At 38.1% G+C, this 27,911-nt stretch overlaps 1 protein-coding gene across 4 annotated transcripts in view; it reads right to left on the reverse strand.

Moving 5' to 3' along the window:
- Window positions 1-27,911, reverse strand: part of frmd4ba (FERM domain containing 4Ba) — a 102,332-nt gene that overhangs the window by 44,305 nt on the left and 30,116 nt on the right. The window contains exons 1-7 of one of the 4 annotated variants that reach the window (XM_036571527.1): window positions 18,078-18,924; window positions 9,819-9,884; window positions 7,737-7,831; window positions 7,194-7,286; window positions 5,549-5,633; window positions 2,632-2,688; window positions 1,554-1,576 (exon numbers count right to left, since the gene is read on the reverse strand). In XM_036571527.1, coding sequence (XP_036427420.1) covers window positions 1,554-1,576; window positions 2,632-2,688; window positions 5,549-5,633; window positions 7,194-7,286; window positions 7,737-7,831; window positions 9,819-9,884; window positions 18,078-18,239 — 581 coding nt within the window. In that variant the 5' untranslated portion in view covers window positions 18,240-18,924. Of the gene's footprint in view, window positions 1-1,553; window positions 1,577-2,631; window positions 2,689-5,548; window positions 5,634-7,193; window positions 7,287-7,736; window positions 7,832-9,818; window positions 9,885-18,077; window positions 18,926-27,911 lie in introns of those variants that run through there. The other 3 variants (XM_036571528.1, XM_036571526.1, XM_036571529.1) reach the window with 3 other exon arrangements.

Raw genomic sequence — 27,911 nt, forward strand, 5'->3', positions numbered from 1 at the left:
ATTTTATGCTTTATTGTTTCCAATATGTTGAATTCAGCAAATAAACAGTAATTGTGCATTAAAATGTGCAGAAGTGTGTCTCTGTAGAGGATGTGTAACTTATCTTCACATAGAAAATCAGCAAAACATGTCATATGACAGGGACGTCCAACCGTTTGCATACGACTGCAAACTAAATTAATAGACACACTTTGCGTACAGACTTCATTCGCAATTAACATAAATGCACTGTCATATTCAGGTTAACATAAACCTTCTGTTTGACTTTTTGAAGAAGTCAGGGGTCAAATTTTACCATTAAAAATCATATAAAGTCTTTATAAAGCAGCAGGCTGGTCAGCAACCGCATGAGAGTCACGATACGATATAGCACAGCATCAGGCGAGTCAGTAAGTTTTATGGGTTGTGGTGCTGCTAGAGTATTTTATTGAAATGTTGCCTTTGCAGTGGATTTTTTTTCTCCCCTCAAGCTCAGGTTTGCCATGAGCGCATTCATTTTAAATATCACACTGTTAAAAGCACATTTAGACCTACTGATAAATCCATCACCATATTGATTTGAGTATTGCCAAGAGCTTATTGACAATGTTTTGCAGCACAAACATTTTTCAACACAGCTGTATAAAGCAGTACCAGACGTGGCATCACACGTCATCACATCTCATCTCAAAGTCTACTTTCTGAAATTATAATTCAATTAATCATGAATTCTTTAATATTAAAGGGGAAATTCCAGTGATTCTTCAACACTTCTTCAAAATTCAATGCATGAAATATCAGCAAAGTCATTCAGAATGGTTTGATGTGAAATACTCCATTCTAGAGAAGTGTACTGAGTCAGAATTGTTTACAATGGTGGTGATAGGAACCAAACGTCCAAAGCCTTTAAAAGCTACATTACAGAAAGTAATTAGGTGAACTGGTTATGAATACACTGCCTGATGTTGGATACACTGTTTTATGGTAGTTCTGAGAAAATTTTGACTTAAAATATATTTTTTAAAAGTTATTTTTGACAGAGCAGTACATGCAGGTCATTGTCAGGCTTTTTCAGATTCCTACCATTTAAACATCATTAACAATACATATAAAAAACTTGCAAGACACGTGTAGGTTCACAGGTCGTTTAGGTCGTAAACAAAATGGCTGTATTTGCATTGCAGAGATTGTGACCCCTGGTCTGCTTCCCGTCACTCCACCACTGTAAAGAACATCCAAGTCGGTAAGCGTCTCTACAATTAACCATTTCGCTTCAAACCACTGTGAATGACATTGTTTCCGATTGATTATGCAGAAATTTTAAAATATCAGTGTAGTTCCCCTTTAAGTGCAGCCCAGCTACTTCTACACTGCCAGTCTTTAGAATATAACACCAACAGCCTTTGCCCCCTTAACAGAGAAGTGATGACAGCCCACCGATGACTCAGACTAGAGATATTTTCCTTCACTCATTCGTGGACATTCACACTGCCACAGACCTCAGTCATTAGCACCCCGACATACAATTACAATGACTCTGGTCATAAATAAGAGTGTCAATCTCAGGTCTTTACCTTGTGTAGTCTCCCTTTGCCTCCTGAAAGGAAAAAAGCACAACTGTTAGGGACAGTGCACATCATGTGCAAAGTGCAAAGTAGCCACATGTCCTGACCGCACTGCTTCTCTTTATAAATGGACTTGTGTAGGCAACATGCCTTAAGAAGCTTAAGTCTCATGAGTGAGTGCACATGCAGTCGCACAGTGTAAACTTTACATAGGATCTCTGTAGACTCAACGAGCGTGTTCTCACAAAACCCAGCCCTGTCGGCTGAACTTTGGTTTGAATGATGTTTGTAAAGACACATAGAGCAGAGTGAGGCAAATCTAGAGCTCATAAATTATTTCAACATCAAGAAAAGAGAGAAAAACTATGGAAGCCAATTCCCACCACCTCTAAAAAAAACATTAGCACCTAATTTTTTTTCATTATTTAAAAAAATTAGGTATTTATTTTATAGGCCATTATTTTAAGTCTTTATTTTGAGATAATATGACTTAACATTTCAAATAAATGGTATTCTCAAAATAATGACTAAGCACATGAAAGTAATGATTTAGCATCTCAAAATAATGAGATGTTACATAAAAGAGCATCTCAAAATAACGAGAAGTCATTGTTTCAATGTAATAAGTCACTGTTTCTGTCATTACTTTTCATTTTTGAGAAAGTTTCATTATTTTGAGATGCTAATACTTTGAAATAATGACTTGGCATCTCAAAATAATGACTTGGTACATCAAAGTAATGACTTAGCATCTAAAAACAATGAAATAGTGCATCAAAGAGCATCTCAAAATAATGAGAAGTCATTATTTTAATGCACTAAGTCAATATTTTTTAGATTTTGGGAAACTCATCATGTTCGTCTCAAAATAATGAGAAAGCATCTCAAATGACTTAGAATCTCAAAGTAATGACTTATTAAGTCATTACTAAAAAACACTTATTCCCTCAACAAACTCACAGTAAGGCTGGGGAGCCTCTATTGAATCAGCTCTGATTCAAACAGGCGGAAACTGCAGAGACTACATGCAGCGTGTTCGCTCACATTACAGCTTGTCAAAGTCCACAAAGCTCAAAATTTCACTCACCTGCAGCGCGTATGCGGCTAATTTAAACACATTTTCGCTCTCCAATTCAATTGTCCCCTGTGGGAAAACAGCAAATGCGAGAAAAGTCAATAAAAACTACCGTTAAGTCCGCAAGCGGACTCGGTTAGCTCAAACTACTCTCTCCCCCAGAGTCCTCACAGGTTCCTGCGAGGGAGAAACCATTCACACAAAGGCGGGGGGAGCATCAACGGACTCTAATAATTAAAACTGGTGAATTAATTTATACTTACCGCATGTCTAAGCTTCAGCAAAACGATCAGTACACCTTGACACTCTACACCATAATACACCATATTAAATACAAACATGATCGCGTTTCCTCCTTCAGAAATCTGTTGGTCGTAACCCCCAAATTACATGGTACAGCCTACAAGCAGGTTCAGCGTTTACTTCGAGTGGCGTCAAGTGAACTGAAGCAAACTCTCCTGAAAAGAATTACAGCCTTTAGGTTGGTTTAATTAACTTTTGTTTGTTTTTAACACTGCAAAATGTTTAATTTTAGGCTAGAAGTCTACATCTTTCGTGTAACCCCTCTCGTTAACGTGCAAAAGTTTTCAGACACCTGCTCATCCGGCGTTTCGTTTGAACTCAATGGTATTAAAGGGCCCATATCATGGAAAAACTATGTTTCGTTGCTTATTTTAAATAAAAGAGTTTGCTGTAAAGTTAAAGTTCATATACAGAGTATATATAGAAAATAAGCTGCAAAACCAGCCCCTTTTTAATTCTGTTTTTAGGACATCACAAAAACAACCTCGTTTACACTTATTCAAATTTTCAGGGTACAGCCCTATGCACCCCACTCATTCGTGCTGAAGTCATAAGGAGTGTTTCAGCCTGGATTGCTTTTTAAATGAGGGAAAAATACAGGGCAGCCAATAAAAACCGAAGCCATTTACATATGTCAGTCTTAAAGGCACAGTAACAGCCTCTTTAAGTCTATGAGAAGGTTGGAAAGTGGTCATGTACAAATGAATTATGACTTGTTTTCAGTCTAAACAACACAAACATACATGGACGTCAATAATGCACAAGAAAAATGTAGAATATGGGCCCTTTAATAGGGAGTTGGGCCCACTTTGCTGCAGTAACGGCCTCTACTCTTCTGGGAAGGCTTTACACTAGATGTTGAACATTGCTGTGAGGATTTGATCGAGCATTAGTGAGGTCAGGTACTGATGGTTGATTAGTTCTAGAACTCCAACTCTGGATGGATGGATGGATGGATGGATGGATTGCAGTGTTTCAGTAGCAAGACATATCATTGCACATAAACTTATATTTACTGAGCAGAAAATTCAAAATAGAAATCAAAATAGACATAAGTTATAGTATAAGTAGAAATAAAAGTATATCTGTTTGCATATTTACATAGTATATAAGACAGATTTGTTGTATTTACATGATGGCAGGCACTAAGTGGTAAACTAAATAAACTTTCTCTAGCAAGACTATAACCAGCGACCCGCTGATATGCGTAATTTTTTGTAAACTGTCTACATGTTCATAAAAACAAAGAACATAATAAGGCTGGATAATATATCGTTTAACTTTTATCACAATATTAGCATAGCAATACATCTCTAAAAAGGTACTCTGGCCATATTGTGCAGTAAGAGTATTGTAGCATAGCGTTGTTTAGCTACAGCAGTGCAATGGAAATACACCGAGATAATAGGAAAACAAACTGTTTGTGTATGGAGAAAAAGAGTGAGTGAGTGAGAGAGAGAGAGAGAGAGAGAGAGAGAGAGAGAGAGTGAGTGAGAGAGAGAGAGACTTGAGACTGGGCTGCTGGCCTTGCGTTCTTGGCATTGCCCTCCTCTTCATTAACACAAACCCAGTCCAATATTGTTATATAGTCCAGCAGACAGACCTCCACTGTCTGTCGCTGGTCTCAGACCAGTGGACACCTTTTATTCAATTTACGCCCCCCCACTGACCCCCCCCCCCATTACACTGGCACACTTTGCAATACCAAAATCCAGTGAGTCAAGTGATATTTCTAGAGGATTACAGAATCAGTAGATACTTTGTACAGGCGCCTGAATGCTGGCATTGTGCAGCCAGAAACAATGAGGCTGCTGGCAGTAGAACAAGCAGCCGAATGAAGTTTAAAATTACTGAAGGTCTTAGAGCAAATCTGGAGTAAATGCTTTCTACTGGCAGATGCCTGATGTGGAGTTAGCGTAGCTCCGTAGCCGTGTCAGTGGAGTAACAGCTCTTAAGGTGGGGAGGAGCTGAACGGCAGCCAACTGACCCTAACAGCTTCACGCTGCGCCTGCTGCCTGTAAACGCCCATCAGATAAAAGACCTACAGGCCTACTGCGCTCTGAAGACAGTGAGAGGTACTGCAGCCTTAAATATGTTTAAAGTGATAGTTCAGCGAAAAATCTAACGTGTATAATTTCCTCCTTGCCCTAAATTTGTCCTTCGGCCAAGTTAGACTTGGTGTCTTAAGTCTGCTCCTTTAGTTTTGACTGGAGCTACATTAGTAATAGCAAGTAATAGCCAATAATTAGCATTACTTCAGGCCTATATCACCACACAATTACCTCAAACCACTTGGAGTTGTTAAGTAAGCTCAAAAAGACTTGTTTGTGTGGTTTATGACACTGTATGACATACTGTTTTGTATAAAAACAAATAAATGTACAGACAAATGATCTAGTCATGCAGTTTCCACAATGCATTTGGTGGTCATAAGCTTTTGTTAATTGCTACCTACATGACTTGGCCGAATGACTACATTTGAAGAGAAAAACTGTAGATTTTCTGCCCAATCCTTCCATTTGTGCCTCAAATGTGAAAGTACACAAGTGTCATAACAAGAATTACCAACGACAATCAATGAAAAATACATTATTTTCATAACAAATGAATATTTATGAGCACTTACATCATAGACAGAAGACTTTGCGTTCCGGTAAAACAGCTCCACCGTTGTTGTGTCTTTCAAAAATGTGATACTCTCGATGTAAAACCTGTCAGAGGGCACAAGGTCATTCTATATTATAAGGCAGAGTTTTGATCAGATTAAATCATATAGATTTTTCAAAATATCTATATAATTGTGTATTTCAATTGCTGAGATGTCAATAGTCATTCAGAGTTTGATTTGATATGGTTACTGGAGAGAAACATACTGACTTTCTTTACAGTGGTGGTGATGGGAACCAGGGGTCACCATGACTACAACACAAACATAGCCATTTTATTTACTATCCAAAACAGGCAATGGACATATATGATGATGGTAAAATGGTGGAAAATCTGAAAAATTAAGTTTTTTGGAAGGGACTATTTTGCCCCATGTGCCTCTCCATTATGAATGTATTTCAAAAATACGTTTTAAGCCAAAACCGTCTCTAAATTATTATAAAGCAATGTTTTGGCATCAAGCAGTGTTCTCATAACCATTTCATGTAATAGCTTTCTGTGATGGAGCTTAAGAGGCATTAAACTCTGCAGACGTCTGGTTCCTATCACCACCACTGTGAACAGTTCTGACTTTCAGTTCTGAATTTTTCTGCAACTTATAATTTTACATCAAAACACTCTGAATGACTGTTTACATGTTAAAAAAAAAAATTTAACTATGCAGAAAATTACAAAATTGGTGGAATTCCCCTTTGAGGAATATACTGTACCACCATGCTGAATGTAAGTATTAAGTACAACAAAATACAGAGATTACTGTCTGTAAATCTTCTCAGTTGTCCAAGCAAACTACAGAAAACAGTTCTCTCTAACGCTCAATGTTGGCACAACCGCGCCCTCTAGTGGATAGAACCGCATGGTGATAGAGCATGGTTGTACATCTACACTACTGTCAAAAAGTTAAACAATGTGGATTTAAATCTCATAAACTAAATGCCAAAAAGCATTTTTAGAATTTTTATTGAACATGTCAAATTGAGATTTAAACAATATAGTAATGTACTGCAGTTATCTGAAATATACTGTAATATACTGTAATTCTTTATTTACAAAAATGTTTATGTCAAGTTTTTGGCCCTATAATTTTATTCTTGATGTTATACAGCTTTTTCACTCATTTCAGAATCATACACATATGCTGTATGGCTCTATTTATTATTCTGAGCACATCTAATGCAGGCTTTTTTGCTCTAGCTACATGGACAAGCAATATAAAAAATCCTTTTAAAGTTTAAAGTTTTATTTGTCACATACATAGTCATACACAGTAAAACTAGCAGTGAAATGCTTGGATAACTGCCTGCTCACATGAAGCATTAAGGTAATAGGGGGGATATATGACATGAAGTGAAATAAAGGGATCGGAAACAGCAGTTAAATAAAAAAAACAATATTGCACAGAAAAAAAATATAAGAAAATATCCATCTATGAAATATACACTAGAAACAATGAAAATATGAAATGTGCAATGTACACATTGCATTGTTAGGAGTAAATTTATATATACATACATATGCAGTTTATACATTTATCTATAATAAAATTGCTTCTAAATTATTGAAAACACTGACTACATACTTTCCAAATGGTAGTGGACTCTCACCTGACTTGGAATTTGAGCTCGAGTGGTCCAGTCTTTTTGGAGAAGTCGTGCTCCAGGACTCTTCGGTTCAGCTGGAGCCAGTTAGTCTGACCGCTAGTGAGAGAAAAGAGTCCACTATACTGCAAAAACTGCATAGAGCATTACATTCAATCATCTACAACGACTTTGCGCTCACTGATTTATTTCTCTTTAGCTTTGCTAATTGCTAATTAACTTTGCTGACATGCTCGTTTATTCAGATTGGTTAATTAAATTCATTAATCAACTGCCTTCATGTCATTTGTAATGTTAATGTTGCCCCTGAGTCCTAATGTCAACATGTTTTGTGACACACAAAACGTAATTACAGTCATGACAACAGTTCATGGAGACAATAAGTGTAATAAATAAATGAATCTAGGCTTTAATCCAAACACATTAGTGCTTATTTATTTCAGTATGAACTCTATGACAGCTCATAATACGTGTTAGATAATAAAATATCAACAGGAATGTGTTCATTTCTAGTAAATTAACCTCAGCACATGCGATAAACACACTTACCCCTCATCCGTGAAAGAAATTCCAAAATACTCTTTCTCCTTCAGGTTAAAATGGGAAGAGACCAGGTCCAGCAGATCTCGAGACAACAGCTTTGGCTGAAGGAAAGAGAAACGTTAGGGCGTTCACTAGCAGTGCACTGAATTAGATTTACTATTAGGAAAGAAAGCTAAATTAGTGTTTTAAAATTCAGATTAAAACACATTTGTTCAGGCTAACATCTGCCAAACATGCTGGATCACTGTAATTAAGTTAGCTAATGTACTGTTCTTCATTTAATTATTCTACACTTTTTTGTACCTTTATCAGGATTCCAGTTTACTCTGCAGGATTGTAGAGTCTATACACTGATCAGGCATAACATTATGACCACCACCTTGTTTCTACGCTCATTGTCCATTTTATCAGCTCCACTTACTATATAGGTGCACTTTGTAGTTCTACAGTTACAGACTGTAGTCCATCTGTTTCTCTGCATACTTTGTTAGCCCCCTTTTACCCTGTTCTTCAGTGGTTAGGACCCCCATGGACCCTCACAGAGCAGGTACTATTTGGGTGGTGGATCATTCTCAGCACTGCAGTAACACTGACGTGGTGGTGGTGTGTTAGTGTGTGTTGCGCGGGTCTGAGTGGATCAGATACAGCAGTGCTGCTGGAGTTTTTAAACACCTCAGTGTGACTCCTGGACTGAGAATAGTCCACTGCAGCAGCAGATGAGCTATCGAGCTATCTACAAGGTGGACCGACAAGGTAGGAGTGTCTAATAGAGTGGACAGAGAGTGGACACAGTGTTTAAAAACTCCAACAGCACTGCTGTTTTAACGCACAATTACTTTTAGTTTATTTGCTGTGTTTCTATCATATTTGGGGAAGAAAACACAAAATGTGGACTGTGCAAAAGTTATGGCACATTTTATATTTTTTATGTAATTTGACCAGGGATGTTCAAAGTTTTGCACTGTATATCATTATATGTTATTCTTACTCCTGTATTTGCTGTAAAAACCACCACTCTACATATTATGATTATTAATAACACAAATATTTTACCTGTTACCAATCACTGCTTTTTGAACATCACTACTTTTTAAAATGTGGAAAATCTTATTAACATATGCCATCAGAAAAAAGAGGCATTTGTCCACTAAGGTAACTGTCCAAATATAAATGTACATTTTGGACATTACACTGTCCTAAAATCGTACACCTTAAAGGTGCATTTACGTTGTTTCCAGGGGAAAGTACATGTTCATATTTTCCTAAACGTATTTCTTTTTTTAAATAGAAACATTTTTAAAAAGCCTGGAGTCAGGACAGGATGTAGGGAGTCAAATTAAATGTTAATAAATAAATAAAAGTAATGACAGCAATAGAATATGCAAATATTCCATATCGCTGTCGTCGGAAGAAACCCTCATATCTCCATTTTTGACGTTTTTCAGTTTTTGACATAATTTGAAAATGCCTGTTGCCCTTTACATTGTATGGAAATTTCATGAGGAATAAACTAAAGGAAATGACCAAAAATGACTTGGAAAAAAGTCTGGTTCCATTGACTTACATTAAAAGTAGAGTAGGTTTTTTCCTTCTCCTGTAAAGTTACCATTTTGGAGATACAAGGTTTTCTTCCAACAACAGCAAAATGTTCCCTAACTAAGGGAACTAATGACTTACCACCTCAGTGACAAACGATGGACACTTTGTTCCCTTTTTTTCTTACTTGGCAACATACATTATGCACTAAACAGCTGTATGTCTGGGTATATACAGCTGTATGCAAAAGTTTGGGCGCCCCTGGACAGTGTCATATTTTGTTGCTTTTTGAAGTGAAAAAATAAGCTAACACATCCTCTGCAGAACACACTTCTGCACATTTTAATGAGCCATTACTGCTTATTTGCTTAATTTAACATATCAGGAAAAAAAATCACACATAAAGCAAGACCAGTGCAAAAATTATGGCACATTTTATATTCAACATCTTCTTTTTCAAATATGTTAAACACAGCAAACAATATGAAATTGTGCACTAACTACAACTGCAGCGAATGACTGAAGGCTTGTATTTAGGTATTAAACTCTTACCTGGACCAAGAGTTCCAGCTGTCTGTCATCCAGCAGAAGCACCTGGCACTGCCGGCCCTCCGTCATCTGAGAGAAAGAAACAGACACGCGCTGACATTATCATGGTGTAAAAGAGACAGCGTGTCTTTTGAAAGTGGGATGGCATTGAGTGTTATTGTTATTGGCTGCATGGTCAGCAGTTCACCTCCATATACGCTGCTGTGACCTCTGGAAATGAACCAGGCAGAACTTCTGGCTATAAAAGTCTTGTAAGCTAAGCGCAGTTAATGTAATAATGTGAGGGCATTTTAGGAGTGACCTTGTCCATTTTTGTCCAACTAAAGATCTAGTGTATAGATAAATTGGATTGTGGATCCATTGGTGTGATTGATAGTGGTGTTAAACTGCGTCAGCTGGATCTATAGATGCAGTAAAATATTATGTATCAGTGCTGGAGATTAATGTCCTTTTGAATAAATGCCTTTCATTAATTATGTCCCAATATCCAGCATAATGTGAATAAACTAGATGACAGCACAAAAATGCTTTTTCATTTTGCAGCATTATTAATGTGTTCCAGATAATGAGCGTATACTGGTCCGGTGGCTTGAGAAGGTCCGCACCCTGCTGACTGTATGAAACTGCTGGTCCACCCTCGGACCACCTAGATTACTGTCCTGCATACAAACTCTAACTAGTTTTTAATCTCCTCAGTTTGAATCCACCGAGACTTTTATTTAAAAAAAAATAAGACAAATATTAGGTAGAAAAAATAAATAAATTGGACTGTGAGTGAAAAATGAGTGATGATAAGTGGGATTTTGTCTGATATTCTGCTTTACCACTGGTGGGCCTCCCAGAAAACGCTGAGCAGCTAACTAATCTAGCTTTTTTGGTTGTAGGTATTTTCACATGTCCATCGTTTTTCACTCTGCAGTCTTAACTAAAGAAAGGAAAGTAGGAAAAATAAAGAAATTGGACTATGAGGGGAAAATGAGTGATGATAAGTGTAGTTTTGTCTAATATTCTGCTAAACCACTGGTGGGCCGCCCAGAGAACGCTAAGCAAAACTACAGTGGACCACCAGCTTTGCCTTCAGCGGTCCAACAGTTGCTCACTATACTCTTGCTATCAGGGGTGTTTTAGATATCATAGCATAGCACCTAGTACCTACCTGGAATACCTTAGTAATCACCTAGAAACACCCAAGCAACCACTTGGAATACCATAACAACCACCTAACAATAGCCTGGAATACCTTAGTAACCAACTAGCAACACCCTAACAACCACCTGGTATACCTTAGTGACAAGAAATTACCTGGGATACCATAGCAATGGCCTAGCAACACCTTAACAACCACCTAGGATAACATGCAATGGCCTAGCAACACCTTAGCAACCAGTGGGAAATCTCAGTTCCTCTCAAGGTTTCTTCCTCTTTCCTTGGCCCTTGCTTGCTCATTTGGGGCTTGGACCTGTATTTCTGTAATGCTGCTTTGTGACACCCATTGTAAACACTGCTATATAAATAAATAGCTGCTGATTAACATTACACTGACACTAAAGGCAGTGTAATGTGCTTTAAAGATGGTGCTGTTCCAGCCGCTTTCAGTGGAACAGTTTTCACGTTCCCCTTAAAAGCTGTCTGCATTCGGGAGAGGAAGAAGTCTACAGTGACCAATGACGCAGCACGCCCATTGCCAGTATGTGTGTCTGTTTACCTACATCTAGTTTCTTGTTAGCAAGCTGTTTGAACATATTCAGCTAACTAATCTAGCTTTTTTGGTTGTAGGTATTTTCACATGTCCATTGTTTTTCACTCTGCAGCCTTATAAGCTGACGTTATTGGACTTATGGTGAGCTGAAGTGATACCAGCGCTAGTATTTCTAAAGTTAATAATCATCTGTACACTCTTAGAAATAAAGGTACGGTGCAGGTACATTTTTCATTCATCAAGGTACAAACACTGTAAATGTTCCCTCAAAGGTACAACAGTGGTTTTAAGGTCCAATTGTGCATCTTAAATAAGTTTTTCCAGGTGAAAAGTTCGCATTTGTACCTTTTCATAACCAAATGTTTTAAAACAGAACAATAAAATAAAAGCCTGGAGACGAGACGGGGTGTGTGGAGTCAGTACAGCTTAGACAATGTCATTTCAGTGTATTATGGTACAGTTATGTTCCCTGACTAAAGGTACTGAGATGTACCCTTGAGGGTCCCACCCCAGTGACAAGAGGGATCCTGCCCCAATGAGAGTGTAAGGCAATAGTGGGACATATTTTCCATTTCTTGTGAAAAGGCCTATTTGAATTGAAAATGGAGCTGAATTGAGCCACATGCATCAGAGGAACAACTCTACTCTATAGAAGCTCTTTCAGAACATCAATATAAAGCTGAATGTGCTCATTAAAGCAACATGAGAGTATAAGAAAGGAAACCCATAAGAGAGGATGACGCACGCCCACAACAGGAGCTGAAAAAAACACTAAACCGGTGTATACTTGAGTTTGTGAGGACACATTGTTCTCTCTGCAAGAACCCACAACAATGCTTTAATTATCCCCTGTGTTGATTTAATGCCTGTTTTGCAAGACGTCTTACTCTGTCCCTTAAGAGCTTCAGCTGAAATCAGTTCTGACAGATGCGTCTTATCAGTCTGTCTCATCACTTCTCATATTGCTTTTAGCTGATTGCATAATCAATACAAGCACTTGGTTGAAATGTCCCTCTGATGCAAACTTGGTTCATTAAATTAATTAAACTAAAAATATATTGAGCTGAATGGATCGATACATAGAAGCTATGAGTGCGCTCTCAATTAATTAATTAATTAGCTCTGAATTATCGCTCTTCACCACCTGCAAACTGCATCTGCATTGATAACGTATTAGTTAACCCTAATTAGCACAGTCTCTGTGGGCACCGACAAGTAAAGGGATTAGTTCAAACTATCTTAATAAACTATTTGTTGCTATTGAAACATTAAAACGAACCAATTTAAAATGATTTTGTTGTTTTTAAGCAATTTCAAGCCCAAAAAAACAGACAGTACAGACAAAACCATGAGATCAGCCCCTAAAAACACATAGTATTGTCCTTAATCCTTTTTAATAGACAGAATTATCGCCGCTGTTAATTACACAGGCTCCATTGTCTAAGCAGGGATTAATCACTATAGTAACCCTTTAAAGGACTTTGCATGAGCTGGCCAAGATTTATCAAAGCTGCACTGTAATGGCCAAACAACATCAAAACATAACAAAATACAAAGCACATATTTGTGCATTATTAACTTTCAAATCTGTTTTAGCTCTGTTAGTTATGATTTCTTCTGTTTGATCCTTAAAGGGCCCATATTATGGAAAAGACACGTTCTTCTCTTTTGTAAAAGAACAGTTTGATAAGGTATGTAAACATTGTTTGTGTAAAAACACACGCTTCACTGTCCAGTCCATACAGTCCACATACGGAAATAAACTGCAAAAACAGCCCATTCTGAGCGCATTGTTTTTGTGATGTCACAAAAACCAACTACAGCCGTTTAGCTCTGTCCACTCACGCTGAAGGAGTGTTTCGGCCCACTCCTGTTTTTCGAATGAGGCAGAATACAGGACGCCCAATGAAAACATAGCTCATTTACATATATCAGTCTTAAAGGTACGGTACCAAACATAGCCTAAAGGATAAAGAGAAATGAGAAAATGGTCATATCAATATTTTCCTATCTGGCAAAAATTTGTTCTTCTTTAAAATATTACAAGTGTTTAAAAGACCATTTAATATCTGTGTTGTAGTCGTGTTTCTCGATGTATTGTTGCCTATACATTTATGTTTTATTGTTTCACTTATTGTGATTATATATTTTTACTATCGCTCAGGAGTTAATATGGGTGTATAAATCTTCATCATTACACAAATACACTAGTAATTTCATATATATACACTCACAGATGACCTTGTGCACACACACATATGCTTACACATTCACATGTTTTTATTTAATGCGTTATGCCGATATTTAGGTCATTTGATGTTTATTTCATTATTATGTTTTGTATATTGTTTTGTATTTTCTATAGCATTGTGAAATTTTAGTATTATTTAGGTGGAGGCTTTATATAAGCCTATTAGGTTTTTTGCCTCTGCCTGCGCTGTATATTATGTTATCTTTGTTTATTTGTGTGTATTTTAAATTGTGCAAAAATAAAAAATACAAACATAACTTTTTAGCAAGAATGAAATAGGAGCTGCACTAGTGGAGTAAAGATCTGGATGTGGCTTGTGCAGGTTTGAAGAAGTTTTGGTGATGCATTTTTACCGAAACCGCTTGAGCTATGGTGACTAAAATTTGGAGACAAACGGCTAATTAAATTAAATGTAATTGATTTAAATACACATCTTTAGTGATATCGGCACTTTTACAATGTTTTATTGCCCAATGCAAGTAATGATGCTTTCAGTCAGTTGTTCAACATAACAAACCAAAGAAGTCTTCTCAGAGAACCTTTACCTTGACCAAAACACCAGAGACAATGTTCTTAAGGTCTTCCCTGACAGCATCAGCATTATTTAAGCTCAGTGTGGTCCCACCACCCCGCCCCCCGTCTATTGTGCTCGTCCACCCCCCACTCTTAACCTTCACTGATGCGTGTCTTCACTGGTTCGTATGTATTCACTCATCACAGCCACCTCGTTGTGCTGCTGTCTGTCAGTCATGGCTCTGCCTGGCTCAGAGTGGCCTTTGCATCATCACTGACCACTGTGTCACATTGAGTACGGAGAGCAGTGCATCTAATTGTTGCCCACTGACCAAGACGTGCATAGAGTAGTCAAAACAAACAACTATCTGAGATTCTAGAGAATATGCTTGATAGTTCTGTCCTCGGCAATGTTGCATGTGGCGACAATTTACAATAATTACTGACGGTTTAGAACTTTAATGGGATTTTACCACTTTTTGAAATGTTTTAACCAACAAAATGGTTAAAATGGAAAGTCAGAGTGGCTTGATGTGAAATGCTCCGTTCTAGAGTCAGGATTGGTCACAGTGGTGGTGATAGGAACCAGACGCCTGAAGAGTTTAATTCCTCTAAAAGCTCCCTCACAGAAAGTTATTACATTAAATGGTTATGAATGCACTGCCTGATGCCTAAAACTCAGAAGACACGGGTAGGTTCACTGGTGGTTTTGATTAGTAAAAAAATGGCTATATTTGTGTTGTAGATATTATGACCCCTGGTTCCTATCACCACTGTAAAGCATTTTGAGGTGGTAAATTTCTCTACAATAAACAATTTCACATCAAACCATTCTGAATGACATTGTTCACATCTCAATGACTGAATTTTGTAGAAAGTTTGGAAAAAAACCCCAGCAGAATTCCCATTTAAGCCTTTAAAATCCCAGTCGTATTAAAGACTAAGCCTTATTATTCAGTAACTACAGGGACTTCAATGCAAACTGGCTGAGTTCTTCATAGGTTATAGAGGTGAGTAATAAAACTTTGGCCATTTAAGGGGTTAAACTGCAAGGGCCTTACTTTACAGTTACTTGACTTACATATAATGTCGTAGCAGTTTCCAATTCATTTATATTAGCAACTCAGTACAAGGTACAGTACAGTATGATTAACTATTGAGGTGTTGAGGCAGAGAAAAGTGCATATTCTACACTTTCAAACCGTTTGTGTTTGTAAGTAGAACAGTCAGCAGTGCAGATTCAAACCTGCCACTACAGAATGCAAACTGAATGTGTAATTCACTGCGCTAATTACATATGCAGTTACGTAATTACATTTGAATAGTATAGCAAAATGAAAATAGCTCAACCTCTAATTAATGAGGTAACTTCAGTTGGGATCAGCGAGTGACAACTGAGTTTTTATGTAGAGCATTGTACATAAACTAAAGTAGAATTTCAGTCATTTTCATTGATATGCACAGCCAGATAGTCCATTTTGAGTGTGTGTGGGGGAAAGAGAGTGTAGGAGGAAAAAGGGAGGGGTCATGTGATGTGCACCGGTCGTGACACATAGGTCAACGGCCCCTGAAGCCCATTCTCAGGGTTACGAACTTCAAACAAAGCCCCCTCAGCAGTGCCCCCACCTTAAAACTCGAGTTTCTCTCTATAGTTAACTACACATACCACAAAAAAACCCTTAAACAGCTCAGTGGTGCTGTTCTGATTTACTCTTATAATCACACTGACGCATCTGCACTGACCCATAAATCTTAAATCCTTGTGATGTTTAAAAATGCCAGCTATTTCTGCTCCAGCCCAATGCTAAGTACACTCAGAGTCTCCACTGGAGGCGTCATGGAATGAATAAAACAGAGTTGTAATGACTCAGACCTACCAGCCACAAAAACTACTATAAAGGTTTGATGCCAAAGTCTGGAGAGACGATTGTCTGCACATATAAATATGATCCCACTGTCAAAACAGTGAGGACAAGCAGACAGTGGTTTACTAGGCAGTAAAAAAGTGTTAATAAAGAAATATAAATAACATTTCATGACAATAAAAATTGGGACTGATTTCCTTCTCTTTCACTAAGCTAAGTGAAATAGACTTATGCATTTCATTCTCCCTGCAAGAAATATGTTCTATAAAAAAAAAGACAGAAACAAGCTTAGGTTTTAAAATAACTTTGGTAAAAACAATTGGAACAGATTTACTTTATTTTATTAAGCTTGTTTGAACCAGACTTATTAATTTCATGATTCTGGCCCGAAATTGAATTCATAAAGGTTCATTGGTGCACGCTATTGCCAACTATTTCCATCTGGTCCAAAAACAACCTTTTAGTTGAAGCACATCTTTAGGATCAGAGGGAAGTTGCAGACTGTGAGCGGTCCACATTTGTTCCCAACCCTTTGGTCAACCCAAAGACCAAAGACGTCTTTTGATGTTTCAGCTTGATGATTTAGTTTAGTTAAAGTGACCTGTTGCAGGCAAAATTAATTATTAGACATAAGCTGCAAGCGAAATGGATAACTAGTTGCGTTTTAGGCCAGTTTTACAGTTGCATGAAGCAAAAGTGGCTTTACATACAAAAACTTTGAGTTGCATAATGTAAAGTGTCCTGCAACTTACTTGAAACTCAGCTGCAAGTGTCTCAACCTTGTGGAAAAAGTTTCACAAAGCCAGTCAAAATGCAGATTATGCATGATGTGATCTTGTCAAATGACATACTTTTAAACCACATATTTCACCAGATCTATGGACAACAAAATAAAACAAAAGATGGTTTATTGGATGGTTGAAACTGAGTTTATGTAAAGTTGGCAGTTTTTATTATTTTGTCAGTTCTCTGAGCTGTTGGCTTAACTAACCAACTAACACTAAGAAGTGTTTAAAGCTGTAGCTTGATTCATTTTCTCTTCTCTAATTTTACACAGAGCTCAGATTCCTTTGGGATGCGAATGATAAAAAATATCATAGAAGAGGGTGAACAGGAGGAGCAAGACATCAAGTACAACTATAATGGCTTATTAAACTTTAATCAAACTTTAGTGAAATATGTAGTAAAGAACCATAGATGGATAAAAGACAGATAGAAGACACCATAAGGATGACTTTATACAGCAAGAATGATATTGTGTAACAAAAGATATGATCTTTTAAACTGCCTTTTTAGTGAAGTAATCAAATGTGCTGCGACCTTCAAGAAGACCTGGATGTGGTTTGAGTGGGCTGAATAAAGCTTTTCTGATGTATTTTACAGAAACCATTTGGGCTTTTTGGGTGACTATTGAGTTGTAGTGTTTTTTTTAGCAACGTTAGCCTCGCTGTTCTGGTTCTAAAACCAACTTTTGGACTACAAACATGTCTCGGTCGATCCACTACATCTGGACTAAGTGGAACGTTGCGTAAATTTGATGGGCAAACCTGTCCTTTAAGGCCAAAAATGTCGTAAACCCGCAAAGCAGGCATCTCCACTTTCTCCAGTCAAAACCAACCAGATCTCACCATACAAGAACCGCTCTATTAAAACTGTGATAGCAGAACCAAAGATCTGACCGAAAACATTCTCCAACTAGCACTCAGTCACTCAGTAAATTCCATAACATATGGTCAGTCTGTGTAAAATGTCAGGCTTTCTAACCACCACATGTGGCTTCTTGAAAGCTACTGCAAGGAATTTAGAACAAAATAACCAAAAAAATCTTTACACAAACATTACATACAAAAACTCAGAAGACGCACGCAGTAATATTTACAGTTTTACATCACAAGATGCTGCTATCTGACCTCTTCCATTCCTCTGTGTCATACCTGATAGACATCTCCTATATGGCACAGTGTCTGTAGGAACCTTCTACACGGCACAAGACCTTCATTGTAGCATCTTCTCAGCACCTGCTCGGCCACGGTCCACACCAACTGACTCCCTGAAGCCAGGAAGTCCTCGACCCCGCAGAGAAACCCCAGAGCCATCCCAGAACACTCCTGCAGCCGGGCTGATATAACCTGACTGGATCCCGGAGGAGGTTTGGGTTAGAAAGCCAGAGGCTGGACTCAAGGCTCTCTCCGTGGGCTTCAGTCCAAGTCTTTCCCCCTTGGAGGAGAAAGCAGGAGGGCAGGCCCCAGAGCTGCCTGCAGTGCCAGTCCTTCAGACGAGCCCATTCTGCCCACTTTACACACACACGCACAAAGTATATACACACACGCGAGCAGACACAATGACTGCCCCAGTCTTTCCGCTCCTTCCACATAAACAGGCATTGTGGTTTCTGACTCTATTCATTTCGTGCTTTTCACAAGTCTCTCTCTCTCATAAACTGCCCTACGCACAGACGTTTACGTAAATATTTACTCCCAGGAAAAGAATAGCTGTTTTTGTGTTTACAGCGATCAGCGGATCAGTGCGCCACATCCAGGTCTTCTCATAACGTGTTTATTTCACTACACATCTATGATAGTGTGCAAATGTCAGAGACCACTCTTCATTCATTTCATTTCCAGTCAAAACGGTCATTACGTGCAAGCTATTCTGATATGTTTCAGAAGATATTTCTAAGCAGATTAGATGTAAAATTATCCACTTGCAGGAGAAAGTCAAAAGAAAATAAGTGGAAAAAAACAAGACTTCGCAAAAACAAAGTTCAACAAATGATTAAAAGCTGCAGAGAAAATGGGCCTCCTAACAACCACCTGGAAGACCTGGTAGACACCAAAACTGCCCTCATCAGAGAAACAGCACTTAAAGCTTTCAAACACAAGGGTGGTATGGAGTGAGAATCAGTTAATGTCAAATTTCGCCATACAGTACTGTGCAAAAACAAAGACCGTTTCCCTTAATTTCTTAAATTTTCAGTCAAAACTGTTCATTTCAGTTACTTTATCACTCACTTATTCAAGTTATTCATCAGGAGAAACTTCTGTGGAGATTAAAATATAAGACAACCAACTTGCACAAGGAAGGTGAAAGAAAATTAGAGTTCAAAAATGATGCAAAGATTAAAAAAAAAGGGAAAATGAGAAAATGGGACTTCTAACAACCACCTGGAAGACCTGGTAGACACCAAAACTGCCCCCATCAGATAAACAGCACTTAAAGCTTTCATCTTTGAGAGAGAGGAGAAAATCAAGCTGCTTCAGATCTGAAAACATCCACAGGTGTTTCTATCCATCCTTCCACTGTGAGAAGACGACTCAGCGCTGTGGGTCTGAAAGGATGTGTAGCTGTCAAGAAGAACCTCACTGAGAAAAGGAGACGGACACATCAAACAAAGAAGCTGAACAATGGACTGATCACCCCAGAGTCCAGACCTCAACACCACTGAATGTGTTTGATTACTTCAGAAAATGATCAACCAGCTTCTAAGACTGAACTTTGGAGGTGTGGAAAAACATCCCTGAAAAACTAAAGGAAACCTCATGACAAGAATGGAAGCGCTCATAAATAATTATGAATGAATTATTATTGTTATGAATTTTTATCATAAACAAATTCTGAATTTATTATAAATGAATAAATGTATATTTTCTTTTGTCGTTGTGGCTTCTGTGTAATATTCTGTTAAAAACGTTTACTGCATTTTTTCTTGACATTAAAAAATGAATAACTTCATTAAATAAATGAAAGGTGGTCTCTGACTTTTGCACAGTACTGTGATAACTGCCTTTAACATACCTCGCAGTAGTTCTTCTATGCTGAGTAAACAGGGAAATGAAAGGTATTTAAAGATACTGTGTGTGTGTGAGTGAGTGAGTGTGTGCATGTGGTGCATGGGATGTCATTTCCTCCAGGCACCAGACGTCTCCACCCGGTATATTCCGAAGGAAAACCATTTAAAAATAACCACTTTCATTTCAACCATCCGTGGCATTGAGCCAGCACCAACACAATACAGCCATGACTGACTGCACTGTGAATTTGGAAAACGAAACAGGCTTTAAAATTCTGGACAGAAAAATATGAAACAAACTGCAGCACATTTCAAACCTCTGGTTTTTACAACCCTCACTTGGAAATGTATAAAAACTAAGATAAAACATGAAACAATGAAAATATCAGTGAGAAATGATAAAAGAAACTATAAGTAAATATGTATTCTGTGTAGATCCTTCATCATCATTAGCCACGTTTACATGCAGCCTAATAATCCGGTAATAATCCGACTAATAGCTCAGTCAGAATAGAATACGTCCATGTATGCACCTCCACGAGGTGGGTAATCCTGTAAATAATCAGTTAAATAGAAGAATAATAGCCATGGAAACGCCCGTATCCGATTACCCTTACAATCGGAATGTGTAAGTACGTTCTACACATGTGTGTTCGCATCATAGCAAAAGCAGAGAACTCATAAACCGGCTCAAAAGTTTATACCGTTCAGCATGGCGGAGCAGAAACTGGTCTGCAGAGGAGACAAACTTTGTGCTCTGATCTTTAAAAGACGGCGGTGGGACGGACGTCCAGCTTATGTGTCTCGGAACACGACGGCTTCCTCTCGGCCTTCTTTAATAAGGGCGTTTTTCTGAGTCTGACATATTTTTAAAATAATTAAAAACACAAGCGCGATAACTGAAAACTCATCTCACTCTGATTGGTCTCACATGATGTTCGCTGTCATGGTAACATTTACTCTAAGTGGTTCTCCATGCATGCGCGTCATTTTCGATCGGCTTACTTGTAGAGCGCATGTAAACGAGGATTTTCATCAGATTGTTGAGTAGAGTGAGAATATAAACACCTCAGTCTTAATCTGTAATCGGAATGTGTTCAGTCGCATTGGCAAAAATCTTTGCATGTAAACACAGCCCTTTTTGTCATTACAGTATTATGTAAATGTCCCCTGTTTTCTCTTACAGTGTCAATTACTGCACTCACCACGTTAACACAATTATTTGTGGTAGCATACTACATGCTCGCCATATAACAGGCTCTCTGTGACACTCTACACTCTATATTCTCTGTACCTGGAATATATTCTCCCCTCAATAAAGCAGGCTGAACAGGCTAACAGGCTCCTCCAGTAATATTCTGAGACAGGCTTTAGTCTTCGGTCAATTTAATATTTTGCCAATGTAAGAATACGTTACATGAATGCCGGTTATAAGTTACAAATGTCCGTGTTTAAGCTATACTCTTAAAAAAGATGGTTCTTCAAGGTTTCTTCAGTAAAGAAAATGGCTCTATATAGAACCACAAATACTCAAAGAACCCTTTGCATGATTAAAAATTAATTAAATTAAATGGTTCTTCAGATTGATGGCGAATGTGCTATAGAAGATCCGATACAGCAATATAAAGGTTTCTTATATTGGTATCATGTTAAGCTTGTCATAACAGAAGAACCCTATTTGGTGCCTTATAGAACACTTTTCAAAATAGTTCTATGTAGAATCATCTACAGCACATTCTCCATCAATCTGAAGAACCATTTAGCAATTCAAAGAACCCTTTAATCATGCAAAGGGTTCTTTGTGTGTTCATGGTTCTATATAGAACCATTTTCTTTACTGAAGAACCCTTAAAGCACCATCTTTTGTGTATAGAGTGTGTATAGAGCTTGGAATAAATGTCTTAAAGTGAATATACACCACTGTTAGCTTGGCTCTACTAGGCTTGAGAAAGCGTGTGCAATGTACCACTATCCGATCACATCCCCTTACTGCCCTTACTGAAAAAAGAAACAATGGACTGACCACCCCAGTGTCTGGACCTCAACATCAATAAATGTGTTTGGGATTACTTGGATTGTGAGAAGCAGAAAATGTAAGAGATAAAAGTGTGTGTCTGTGTGTGTGTGTGAGTGTGTCTGTGTGTGTGTGATTGTGTGTGTGTGTATTGAAGGGGGGGGACCTTGATACCAAAAAGCAACATAACACTGTTGTCAGAAGAAAACCTCATATCTCCAAAATGAGAACTTTACAGGAGATGGAAAAAACTGACTTTATTTTTAACGGAAGTGAATGGAAGTAATTTTGGGTCATTTCTTTTAGTCTATTCATCATGAAATTTACAGACAGTATAAAGGGCAACAGCCATTTTGAAACTATGCCAAAAACTGAAAAACAAAAACGGAGATATGAGTTTTTCTTCCAACAGCAGCGATAAGCATCACAAAAGCAACATAAGTTCCACAATATTCCTATTGTGAATTTACCATCACAATAGGAAATAAAATGGTGAAAATGGTGATAACATGTTGCTTAAATTACACAGTTCTATTCTCTCTGAAGACTCACATACACTACAAAAAAGAAACAGTGGTTACTGGCCAGCCAACTGGTGTAGATCTTCACCATCTGCGTGTTCTGAGGCTTGCAAAAGCGTTACTGACATCAGATTAAAAAAACAAAAACAACACGAGGAAGAAGAAACACACAAAAACGCACACTCAGCTGTCATGTGCAGCAGTGGACCATCTGAAAAACATCTGAAAACCATTTCCTGCTGTTTGTTTGTGAGCTGGCGGACTCCCAGAGCACAACACGCAACATGATGATGATAAAGAGCAAACAGGCAGTGAGCACAGAAGGCTGAGTAGATCTTGTCTTGACATGATTCGACTATTTTGGTTTGATAAAAGCAGTTCAAAAGCCTGAAGCGACAGCCACTTTAATAAAACAGGCTAATCAATACAGAGACCACAAAATCCAGGGTGGTTATAAAAGTCCCCTGATAATAGTTACATAATAGGTTTAATAATTATAAAGTGCAGACTCATAAACTGATAACTGACATAAACTGATTTTGTTTTGGCTGTATGAATATTGATAGTACTAGATAAGTGCCATGCACCATAAAGTCTGAGGTACTTTGTAGTGCAAATGTTTCACATTAGCCTGTATGCACACTAATTTTTAGCATGTTGTCTATCACATTGAGTGTATTTACATGCACTTAACAATCCGATAACTGCAGAAAATCAGATATTGTCAGTAATCTGATCAAGGCATTTATATACACTTGAGTAATCAGATAATGGGGAAACTCCAGGTCTACATAAGACAGGCATAATCAGATTTCTGCTTTGCAAACAGCCAATAAACTCACAGAAGAAGATGCAGCTTAAATGTAATGTAAAACTTAGGTAAAAGGATTCTTCTATTGTAACACGCTTGACGTCGTAACAATAGAAGAACACTTTTCAAAAAAGTTCTATACAGAACCACCTAGAACACATTCTAAAGAACGCTTTCATGATGCAAAGAACCCTTTTATCATGCAAAGGGTTCTTCGAGTGTTCATGGTTCTTTATAGAGCCTTTCTTTACTAAAGAATCCTTGAAGAAAGAAGATGTTTTTTAAGAGTGTGCAAGAAAGTATAAGATGTGGGTCCTTTAAATACCCATTTAGCATGTATGGCGCAGATTTGTGAACAACTGCTGATAACACTTTATTTGGACGATCCACTGTAGATGCTGTGTAGATTCTCAGTCTGTCTTTAACAAACACTAAATATCTATTAAATGCAACTGAACTTGAAGTTGTGTGTGAAAGGTTCTATTAAATCTGTCCCTAAGCCTAAACCTAACCCTAACTTTAACCTTAACCTCAAGGCAAAACCTACAGCTACTCTTAAACCTAACCCTAATCATAATGTTGTTGATAATCTACTGAGTATCACCATATAGTGTCTTAATAATATAAGTGTCTGTAGATCATCTATAGGGGACCATCCAAATAAAGTTTGACCCAAATGTCAAGAACGAAGACAACTTGCCATCTGGCCCCAGTAAGTTTGTATCAGCATTATTTACCAGTCACATTGTCCAGGTGTACTGTGGCTAAACCTGCCGGTGGTGTCATTGTCTGTTCTTTGGCTTGTCATAGCCATAACATGAGTTGAGAGGCTACTGTTCCTCTGCTGTGGTCTTCGCCACAACAACAACAACATAATAGGTAGAATAATGGAGTATGTTGTATGCACAGTGATGCAGGCTTAGTTGAGCGGTTACAGAGGGCAGAGAGGGGCCTCAGGCCCCAACACGCCTGTCCTTCCACACCAGCACTGATCACTCTGCTCAGGGTTCAAGCAGAGGATAAAATGAAGATCCTCCCTGAAACAGTTTAGGGATTTAGGAGTGACTTATTCAATAATGTCTCTCTCTCTCTCTCTCTCTCTCTCTCTCTCTCTCTTCTTCAACAGCCCACTATAACAGCCACAGCTGTGACGAACACAAGCCTCTCGTTGTGTTGCATGTTGCACCGCCAGCACATCTACAGAAATTATGAAGGGGGAAAAGTACAAAGTCGGTGCTCAGACTCAAAGAACATTTGTGTAAAAGTGCCTTTGAACTACGACCAATGAAATTCTGACCCCGTGTAGAAACAGGCAGCTGCAGTTTAGTCACCATCGCAGTGCATTAGTGGTTTGACGCCTGAAGTCAAAGGTTTGACTGCGTTATGGGTAACTGCTCTAGCCCGCAGCAAAGGGTCAGCACAGAGGGCAGTGTTACTCCTCAGTGGCTGTGTTTCCATGCAAAGATTTTTGCCAATCCGATTGAATACATTCCGATTATAGATTCAGACTGAGGTGTTTATTCTCACTCTACTCAGCAGTCTGATGGAAAATCTCTGTTTATATGCACACCACAAGTAATCCGATCCAAAATTATGCGCATGCGTAGAGAACCACTTAGTGTAGACGTTACCATGACAACAAGCATCACGTGAGTCCAGTCAGAGTGAGACGAGCAGCAGTGAGCAGTGCTTGTGTTTTTAGTTGCTTTAAAATGATGTCAGACTCAGGAAAACGTCCTTCACATGTCCTTATTAAAGAAGGCCGAGAGGAAGACGTCGTGTTCCGAGACACATAAGCTGGACGTCCGTCCCACCGCCGTCTTTTAAAGATCACAGCATAAACTTCGTCTCCTCTGCAGACCAGTTTCTGCTCCGCCATGATGAACGGTATAAACTTTCACTATGACGTGACGAACATGATCAGAACGGACTTAAACTTTCAGATAGGGAATGTAATCAGATACAGGCGTTTACATGGTTATTATTCTTCTATTTAATGGATTATTTACAGGATTGCCCACCTCGTTCAATCCGAAATTCTATTCTGAATGGCTTCAATCGGACATAGTCTATTCCTATTGAGCTATTAGTCGGATTATTAACGGCTTATTAGGTTGCATGTAAATGTGGCTACTGCTGTGCCGTACAGGCTTATCTAATGCTGTTTCTCAAGCCCATGTTCTTCAGCTTAGGGATGCACAATGTTATCAGAGTCATATCGATATCAGCAGATAATCTCTTTAAAAGGTATCGGCGTTGGAGAGATGTTTAGATTTTACCAATTTCAAATCGATATTTGATGATGTATTTAACGAATTCTGTAAGAGCAGATCATTTAGGTGATGCTGCTGTGCTGAAAATACAGGCTTATGCAAAAGTTTGGGCACCCCTGGTCAAAAGACATGTTTTGTTGATTTTCTAAGTGAAGTTAACACATCCTCTGCAGAGAACACACTTTAATGCACATTTTAATGCACAATTACTGTTTATTTGCTGAACTCTGCATTTTATTCACTTTACTGCATTTGTAACCTCACAGAAGTACAGAAATAAATATTACCTTTCTCTGCAATGCTAATCCTAGCTCATGTAGTCTGCATTTCAAAATTTATAAATGTTTATTTATGGGCATTGGCACATGCATGCATAAAAAATATCAAATATCATCATCGGCCCATAATTCCCATATCGGTACATCCCTACTTCAGCTCCTGTTTCCCACTTCATGAGCTACTCTGGAATTCTGAGAACAAAAGTATCTGGTGAATGTGTTGTTGTTGTCACTAGGGCATCACATTATAGTGACCATAGTTAGGTTATTCCAGATATCAAGTCATGGTAAATGGGGAGTCATAACGCATTTTCCTTTCGTACGGTTAAGTGTTTTTGCGAGCGCAATATCAGGGAAGATCTTGTCTGCTGGTGCACGGTGACTTAATCAAGTCTTTACATTTTGATGGATGGTGTGATGAATCATATTTAATATGAGCAGGGGCATGAACTAACAATAAAAAAGGACATTTTTATTTCACATTGACTTCACTTCAAAGCAAAATTCCACTGGGCAATGAAATCAAGGAGAAAACCTAAAATGACAAACTGTCACTGTTACAAAACATCAGACTTTCCTCTATATTGTGTGAACATTTCATGAAGAATAAATCAATAGAAATGCTCAAAAATGACTTCAAATAAAATCCTGTTACTTTAACTTGCATTAAAAATTACTGTTACGCAACACTTTACACCACAATAATTGTTTTTTTGCTTATAGAAACACTATATAACATTAAAATAAATTTAAACACACATTAATGTAGCAAATGTAGTAATTAATGTAGTAGATATAGTAAAGTAGTTCTTGTTAGCTAGTTTAAAATTGCATAGAGCTGTTAAATTCCATAACCAGAACACTTGATTTATGATAATAAAGGACTAATTGAGCCAAACCAGGTACTGACTGACAACTACAACTACTACCAAGGTGTAGAAATGGTTAAACAAGCACACTGACATACATAACATCACTTCTTATTGTATTATACACATAGATTTTTAAAGAAGATGTTGCTCAGGTGGTTAAAATGTTTGCATTGTGCTGTATGAGAAGCACGAGCTAGCTAGTAAACTCAACATGCACCTCACTGGTAGAGTTCGGGTTTGAATCTCAGTTGTGCTGTGTGGTGTCTCTGCAATGCAACAGAACTGTCCAAGTGCGCAGAATGTTCAGTTTCTCTGGATTTCAATCGATATTACCCAACTCTGCTAATCTTATGAGACATATTTGATCCCATCCATTCGGGCATTTTATGCTGGTCAGGGATCTGGCTCTGTTCTCCCGGGCGAAAGACAGAGAGAGATTGTGTGAGGAGAGAGAGAGAGAGAGAGAGAGAGAGAGAGAGAGAGAGAGGTTGGAAAGGTCTGTTTGCTTCAATAATAAATGAGGCTGTGTCAGCTCTCCGAGGTTCAGCTTGTAGTCTTACTGTACTAGACAAAGCAGTAATCAGCACAGAGACCAAAACAAACACACACACACACACACGCACACACACACGCACACACACACACACACACACAAATACGGTGCTGTGGGTTCACACGCTGCCTCCAGGTTGGATGTAAACACAGCTGTTCTGCTGAAGCTGTGCTTTACGACCAGATTAAAACAGACAGCAGTCTGTGCACTAAAACAAAACCTTACTCTTCAGTCTCGCAGCACTAAAGAGAAAAGGCTTTACAGAAAGAGTTACTCAGTAATGATTCAACAAACAACACTAGTACATAAATAATTACAGAGAACTGCCAAAGGCCTATAACATAGTTCATATTTTCCTATAATAATAAGTATAGTTTTAATTCACAATAATTCATTTGGTCAGAAAAATCAAATAATAAAAATATGATCATATCAGTAGCATAAACACATCCAATATGGACTCTACTAGGCCTACTGTTGTGTGATTGTTTGCAATTAATTAACCCCATAACAGGTTTATTTCATACAAAGGCTTATTATTCAGTTACTACAGGGACTTCAATGTAAAACTAATGGAGCTATTCTTAGGTTATAGAAGTGTGTAATAACAAACTATGGCTTGTTAAGGCGAAAAATAAAACCTACACATATTCCCA

Source organism: Colossoma macropomum, unplaced genomic scaffold (genome assembly GCF_904425465.1).
Source record: "Colossoma macropomum unplaced genomic scaffold, Colossoma_macropomum, whole genome shotgun sequence".
Lineage (NCBI taxonomy): Eukaryota > Metazoa > Chordata > Actinopteri > Characiformes > Serrasalmidae > Colossoma > Colossoma macropomum.